The sequence below is a fragment of the Neltuma alba genome, unplaced genomic scaffold (assembly GCF_004799145.2).
Source record: "Neltuma alba isolate B1F8T4 unplaced genomic scaffold, ASM479914v2 tig00000257_pilon, whole genome shotgun sequence".
NCBI lineage: Eukaryota > Viridiplantae > Streptophyta > Magnoliopsida > Fabales > Fabaceae > Neltuma > Neltuma alba.
In genome coordinates this window covers 96,665-104,920 of record NW_021631980.1, presented here as the reverse complement: position 1 = coordinate 104,920, position 8,256 = coordinate 96,665, and the positions used below count along the sequence as shown (strand labels likewise).

Sequence of the window (8,256 nt, the reverse complement as noted above, 5' to 3'; positions counted from 1 at the left end):
GTCTCCTTCTCTTTTCCAAGCTAGACCTTCGTTCAGGCTATCATCAGATTCAGATGTACTCCCCAGACATTCACAAAACGACATTCAGAACTCATGATAGGTTGTACGAATTCGTAGTCATGCCTTTCGGTTTGAGCAATGCGCCGGCAACATTTTAGGGACTCATGAACTCTGTTTTTAAACAGTTCTTACACCAATTCATTTTGGTTTTTTTCAATGATATTCTCATTTACAGTAAGGATTGGGATTCTCACATTCACCATCTGATTCAGGCTCTGTCCATTCTGCATCAACACCAGTTATTTGCAAAGAGAACCAAATGTGTTTTTGCCGCCACTCAGGTTCATTATTTGGGACACCTAATATCTGAAAAAGGCGTGAAGGCAAACCCTGAAAAGATAGCAGCAATTCTTACTTGGCCTATTTCCACTTCATTGAAAGCTTTGAGAAGTTTCTTGGGTCTCACCGGTTATTATAGAAGATTTGTCAAGAACTATGACTCCATTTGTGCCCCTTTGACAAATTTACTGAAGCAGGATGAAAAGTTTAAGTGGTCCTCTGAGGCTAACACGGCCTTTGCTACTCTTAAAACTACCATGACTTCCTCCCCTGTTCTTGCGCTCCCTAACTTTGATGAAAAATTTGTCATCGAGACCGATGCTTCTGGTTCCAGTATGGGGGCCGTTCTAATGCAATTGGGTCATCCTCTGGCTTTTGCAGGCAAGGTTTTGAGCCCTCACAAACGAGCCCCATCTACCTATGAACGTGAGTTGATGGCCATCATCTTTGTTGTTAAGTAGTCGAGATCTTACCTAGTGGGTCGCACCTTCACCATTCGCACGGACCATCTACCATTAAAACACTTATTGGAACAAAAGTCTATTTCTCCTAATTAGTTGAAATGGTTGAATAAACTCTAGGGGCTTTCCTACGAGATTGAATATCGTAAAGGTCGTGAGAACACTGTCGCAGATGCCTTATCTCGCCAGCATGATGCTACCTTAGCTGCTATTACTTCCCCTACTACTTCTCTACATCAACGTGTTAAGGAATCTTGGGAGCATGATGACCACATACAACGTTTAATTCAAGACCTCGAACGAGACCCATCTTCACATTCTGATTATTCCTGGAAATCTTCTCTCCTTAAAAGAAAAGGCAGACTTGTTATGGGTGCTGACCGCAACTTACGTTCTAATCTACTCGGTTATTTCCACAATGACGCCATTAGCGAGCATTCTGGTATTACTCCCACATTTCAACGTATTTCTGCTGTCTTTTATTGGAAAGGTCTTGAACGTGATGTCAAGGAGTTCGTTCGCAATTGCATTACGTGTTAGAGGTTCAAATATGAAACTTTAGCATCACCTGGCTTACTCCAACCCTTGCCAGTTCCTGAGCATATTTGGACCGACCTGTCTATGGATTTCATTAGTGGCTTACCCAAGTCATACTCTAAAACAACTATATTAGTTGTGGTTGATCGGCTAAGCAAGACGGCCCATTTCATCGCCCTTAGACATCCATATATGGGAAGTTGCTCAAGTTTTCATGGACACTGTTGTTAAGCTGCATGGATTTCCTAAATCCATTGTTACCAATAGGGACCCTATTTTTGGTGGGAAATTTTGGCGAGAGTTGTTCCGCCTTTATGGGGTCAAACTGAATTTTTCTTCTGCCTATCATCCCCAATCTGATGGGCAGACGGAGGTCCTAAATCACTGCTTAGAATGTTATTTGAGGTGCATGACAGGTGATCTTCCCAAGCAATGGGCAAATTGGCTTTCGCTTGCTGAATTATGGTATAACACGACGTACCACTCAACTATTGGAATGACTCCCTTGCAGGCCGTTTATGGTATTGAACCTCCAGCACACCTCCCTTATATTCCAGGGGAACATGGAGGTAGTCAATCATGTGTCTTTCTCATGAACTCACCAGTTAACTCCTCAAGACCCACCTGTTAAAAGCTCAGCAGCATATGGTTCATCAGGCCAACAAACATCGCTCTGAACGAGTCTTCATGGTTGGCAACAAGGTTTTTCTGAAGCTACATCCCTTTTGCAAAAATTTGATCAATAACTCTTCCCTGCACAAGCTCGCTGCTCGATACTTCGGCCCTTTTGAGATACTGAAACGAGTGGGTTCTGTTGCTTATGAATTAAAGCTACCAGAGGGGTCTCGTATCCACCCAGTCTTTCACATCTCTCTTCTCAAGTGTTCTACTCGGCTAGATGTTCCTGCTAGTCCCATGTTGCCCCTTGTTGACGATAATGGGCATTTTGCTGCAGAACCAATGGCAATACTGGGAAGGAAGCTCGTTAAGCGGGGCAATTTACCAGTGACTCAAGTAGTGGTTCAATGGCGACACACTAATCCTGAAGATGCCACATGGGAAGATTTGCCTTTTATTCGGTCCCAGTTCCCTGATTTTCCAACCATCGCTCCAGCTCGTGAGATCCTTGTGGACAAGGACAATTTTTAATGGGGGGAGTATTGATACACGTCAACAGTAGCTTAAGTGTTAGATGCTTAGCTGGCAGGGAAGCAAGTGTGCGTTTCGTTGTAATAGAATGAGGAATTAGTTATAACAGACTTCGATTCCTAAACGGCAAGAGAATATAAATACCACCTCACGTGTAATTGACGGGTGAATAAAAGTTCGAACTCTGTTCTCTTCTCTCTGTGCCCCTTCTCTCTTTCTTTTCTCTTCGGCTTGTACCAGAAGGCAGGGAAGTGGACAGAGAAAGAGAGAAGGAAAAAACAAGAAAGATGAGAGAGAATGAGAGTAGAGAATGTTGGAATAATACTAAACTTGTATTCACATTCAAAAATTGCCTCAGATTAAACCTTTACATAGGCAGTCCTAAGTGAAGTTTAACAGCAATTTAATAACTAACATTCCCTAATGTCTAGCAGCTATTTTATAATTAACAACCTTCCCTAATGTCTAACTACCTTACCTTTTATTAATATAATACCCCCTCTTAAAGAACCCCATTTCAATGGGCTCGGGGGGTCAACTACCCCCCTAACTGTGCCCCCAACGGCCCCTTAATTTTGGACCCCTTCCCAAAAAAAAAATTTTAGTTTCTTCAAAAAAAAAATTGAAGACATTTTGATATCTTAGAATATCAAATCTATGAAAAATCATAAAAAATTGAAAACTAAACCATTTTTTGCCCATAATATATCAAAATATCACTCATTTTATGTAGAATCTAATGATAAAAAGAACTTTAAAAAACATTTGGGAAGGGATCTAAAATTGAGAGAAGCTAGAGGAGCAGCTGGGCGGCAGCTGATACCCCTGCTCGGCTTTGATACCAGTGATGTGAAAGTAAGATAGGAAGGAAGGAGAAACAGAGGAAAAGGTAGGCGGCTGGAAAAGAAAGAGGAGAAAATGAGAGAAGAGGAAGAGAGTAAAAAGGAAGAGACACAAGAGAGACTCAATCCATTTAATCTCGTAGCATGATTAGAATAATCCATCCTGTGTCCCTTTTATACACCTTAACTACCCATTAAACTCCCTTAACTAATTCCTGACTCTCTCCCATTTTGTTTATTACATATCAGACAACAAGGGTCAAGGCTATGACACAGAAATTACATAGAACACCACCCTGAATGAATGCTTTATTTTCCTTTCACATCTACAAGATATCAGAGATCAGCATCAAATTTAGTACTGAGAACTATTAGAGAAAGAGAAATCTATGGAAAAGTAATTGCAAGATGTTAGGAGAAAGAAAATGCTCAGTTTGATAAGAAAAGAAAGATTATAGAATATGAGTGTGTTCTGAATATCTTATGTATCTTCTAAGTTAGTGAGCTAGTAAAAGAGAAAGTACATAGTACAAGCTAGGGAAATGAACCTAGACAACATACCATACTATACGCATGAAGTACTATCTAATACTATTCAACAAAAAATATTAGATCTTGAGAGTTAGCACAGAAATAAAGGGGAAAAGAAGATCTGAGAAAGATAAAGTAAGGGGGGAGCCTAGAACCAGAATCTGAAATTCTACGACAAGAGCAAGTTTAAGGCAAACTGAAAAATGCTTTACACCCATCCCCTTCTGTGGCAAAATAGATGTATGGTATTTACTATGGTACATAAACTGAAAATAACTACCTTATCCTATCCATATAAAACTGACATTGATGTAACTAACACTGGACACTTATAACAGTTAACACAAGACACAAAATAAAACATAAAAAACATAAAACATAATAATTACTGAACAATAAACTAGTAAAGGCCACTGGTTCCTATCAGAAAACAAGTGAATTAAGAATTACACTAATCTAATATAAAAGTCCCAAAGATTTAGTGACCAACCTGAGTTGCTATACCAGCATGATCAGTGCCAGGAAGCCAAAGCGTTGGCCTTCCCTTCATGCGGTGGTATCTAACCATAATATCCTGCAAAGCAGAGCATTATAAGAATGGGAACGGATACTTCACCATGATAACATTTTGTCAGATGCACCAGGACAAAAGACACCAAATAGAGTATAAATAAAACATTATTATGAAGTCAAATAAGTGGCATTCATAAAGAATGAAATAAAACATCATTTAGTCCTACTTTCCCAAAGTTACACACAACATCTTGCTTACATGTGTAACTTGCAAAGAACTGTTAATAAACTCATCAAAGTATAAGGTTAATTTTTTTTTATTAAAAAGAAAGGCTCAATAGCAAGCATGAGAAAAACATTATTTTAATTAAGCCAAAAAAAGGAGAAGGAAAAGGAGAAGAAGGAGAATGAGGGTTAAAAATCATTGTTATCAACTCAAACATAATGCATCATTTATGTTTGTATCAACAAAGTATTATTTAGCCTCTGCCATTTAAAAAGACCTCTATACCACATTGATGCATGTCTGGTAAATGTAGATACCAAAATATGCAAATACTTGGAGACATCAGATAACAGAAATCCATTAGGAAAATTTAAAACCTCAAGAGTCACAAACATCGCATGCCCCATGTGCAGAGATCCTGTAACATTAGGAGGTGGCATTGATATAACAAAAGGCTCAGTTCCCTGATCAAAGTTTGGCCTAAAATACCCTTGAGACTCCCACCTAGCAAAAAATAATTTTAAATTAAACACCAGATAAACAGTAATATATAAGCCAAAGACTAAATCCGAAGGAAAAGCCACATTTTTTATATGCATGCAATGCCAAGAAACAGAGGAGTCCCCAAAAATGGTCCTTCTGCATTCTTCATTCTTCAATACAGCCATCTAGACTCAGTAAAACCTTTGAAAGCTTGTATGTCTAAAAAAAAATAGTTCACAAAGGAACAGAAATTCAGATGTATTCATTTGTTTCTCTTGATAATCAGTGCCTTCCAATAGTATAATCCCCACAAACTTCACAATTCCACCGAACAGATGGCAGATCTACATAAAACCTCAATCTTCTTTTCACCTTCAAACCACCACCATTATTACCGCCAAAATTGGTCCATGCTCCTCATAAGACAAATCCACAGCCCTCATCAGTTCATTTAGTCAGCAATCAGATTTTTAATTGAATCAAAAGCAAGAAAATCAACTTAAACAAAAAATAACTAGGAAGGACTTGCTCACCAAGAGAGATATTAAATTTAATGTGAAACTAAATCCCAAATCAACAATAAGAATATCAACACATCATTGACTCCATAAGGAAATTACTATGACTAACATTAACAAATTGCAAAAGAAAATAGGCTCTTACTAATAATAGGAAAAATACCAATTATATATGCGCTCTTCTGCAGTAAAGTCGAAAGATTTTGCAATCTCTGGAGAGGTGAAGACACCATTCTCTGATGCAGCAACTGAATATCAAAACGGATGCCAGTCATTTCCTAAAGCATGAAAGATTCCCGTTTTTTCGTAAAGGGATAAAGCAAAACATATCCATCCATCGACATTTTTCCATCATTGAAAAAAAAAAAGAAAAAAGCTAGTGGGAAAGGTTAGAATTTCCAAAGAGAGTTAAACTCCTTTCCCGTCAAACCGGAAACATAAAATTTATGCTAAACAATTTACTAGGAAAATGAGGGAGGGCAAGTATTTAGTCATGGCATCACATAAAATTCAACACGCATATGACAAGTTTAAAACTCGTTAGCTGACTAGCAAACAACTCGAATTCACTCAAATCGCAGGCAGGAAATTAATAGGAAGTACCTGCAAAATGTCGAGGTTTGAAATGCCAACGAGAAATTCGAATGCTACGGCGTCCTTTACAGCAGAGAAAATAATTGATTCTGTTGCAAGCGAGAAAAGGAGGAAAGAGAGAAGAACCAGAGGACGTCGCTTGGAGTATCATCGGATATCGCACCAGTAAACTCAAAAGAGACGGATAAGCCTCGGCGCGGGCGGGTTGAAGCAGCGAAGCTGAGGGGCGCTTGACAAGGGAAAATCATTCAAGGAAAATTACCATAAAATCCCAACAGACAAAAAAATTATTACAAAGGGTAACAAAATTCATCTCAATAAACAATAGGCACTGAACACCCCTAAAGTTTATTTGAATATAAAAATATATATAAAGTTATTAAAAAGAGGCACGTTGTTGACATCCAATACTTTACCATTAGTAAGGCCCACAAAATCAATTTTAAATTGTATTTTTAACAATAAAATTTACATTAGGAGTACACTTGACACTACAAAGTTTAGTTGGATGCAAAAATAATAAAATTCATCAACACCTATTAACTTTATTTTTTTTGGTCCTATTAAATGTCACATGTTTTCTCCATTTATTTTCACTTTCAAGTCCATTCATCTTTCTCTCATCATAGTCAACACACACACTCTCTGTTATATTGTTTTCTAAACCTCTAAACTTTTTATATGTATTTAATTTATTTTGGGCTATTTTCTCTTCCAAAACATTATATGACTCAAAAACCCCTAATTTACTCTTTTTCCATTTTTAGGAAATTTTTGAGAATTTTTCATAAATTTCCTATTTTAACCCTTAAGAGACCCGACATTGTCAGTCCGGCTCCCTTCTGGGTTTTTGAGTATTGCCAATATATCTTCCATTTACTCTTAACTTAATCTTCTCATGGTATACTTATAGAGAAAGGAATATCCCATCCTTCTCTCCTCAGTGACGTAATTAATTAAATAATATTTAATCAGAGTCGATTTTGTCGAGTTCTTTTCTACTGGCTTATAACTCCGTCGATTTGTCTCTGGGTTTCATTCTTTCCTTTTCATCATAGGGATTTCCTCTAATTTTTCTTAAGCCAAAATTCAAACCTTAGACCGCTATTTTGACTTTCCCCAGATAGGGTATAAATAGGCTTTAAATTTAATTAAAGCTAACCTCGTCAGTTTCTAGGGACGGAATTAATTTTACAATATGTGTAAATTCCTTAGCTACTGTTCCCCAGTTTTTCCTGATTATTTGAGGCCGTCTTATAACTTAAATAATTCAATTTAAGTTACTATCTCAAATTGTCCAAAACCCTAGAATGACTTCAAAGCATTTTCATCATTTCTAGCCTTATATCGGCTCTAGGATCCTATTTCTATTTTTCTGGAATTTTTCTAAGTCATTTGGGCCCTTTTTGGTAACTCTGAGCATTGACCAACCAGAACTTTTATTATTTACAATTAAGTCCCTACTTGGCCTAGGAATCTTTTCTTTGCAATTTGGTCCCTCCTTAGGCCTAACCTTCGGAACCATCTCTTGCAAGTTTCTGGCATAACCTCTGGCCCTTAGTTGTTTCCAGTTCGTCATTTTTTAGTCTCCGAACACTATTGTTTCACACATTTGCCCTTGGAAAATCTCTTTTTCCTTCCGAGGGATCTCCGAGACTTTCGTTGCATTGGACTTAATAATCATCCTTTCCTTATGCTATTACTTGTATCTATGAGCCAAAATTTGGGATGTTATAGAAAAGAATCAAGTGCATATAATATAACAAGTGGCCATGCGGGGGTAAATAGGCCAAGGCCTCGGTTACACAACAACGGGCCATCAAGAGGGAAACGTAGTTAAAAACTAGTGATTTCCCCCCGCACGTGAGTTAGATGTAGGTTGGGCACCTTTTTACCCGATTATTTTTGTAAAAATTTTAGAAATTATTTTATTGCCAAATAAATTAAAAGCTTAACAGAAAATTTTTGTTTGTCCTAGTATAAAAACTAAAAACCAAGTGGTTGGGTGTTTACAAAATAGTGGTTGGCCATTGATGCGAACAATCATAGGCTTTACTGGTGTG

General features: G+C 37.6%; 1 protein-coding gene across 1 annotated transcript; it reads right to left on the bottom strand.

Annotated features, from left to right (window-relative positions):
- Positions 1-3,648: 3,648 nt before the first annotated feature.
- Positions 3,649-6,344, bottom strand: LOC114763149 (valine--tRNA ligase, chloroplastic/mitochondrial 2-like). The gene is made up of 5 exons (XM_028952793.1): positions 6,203-6,344; positions 5,763-5,847; positions 4,976-5,102; positions 4,350-4,433; positions 3,649-3,654 (listed from the first exon to the last, which is right to left on the bottom strand). The coding sequence occupies exons 1-5, from the start codon at positions 6,342-6,344 to the stop codon at positions 3,649-3,651; spliced, it is 444 nt and encodes a 147-aa protein (XP_028808626.1).
- Between the last annotated feature and the right edge of the window lie 1,912 nt (positions 6,345-8,256).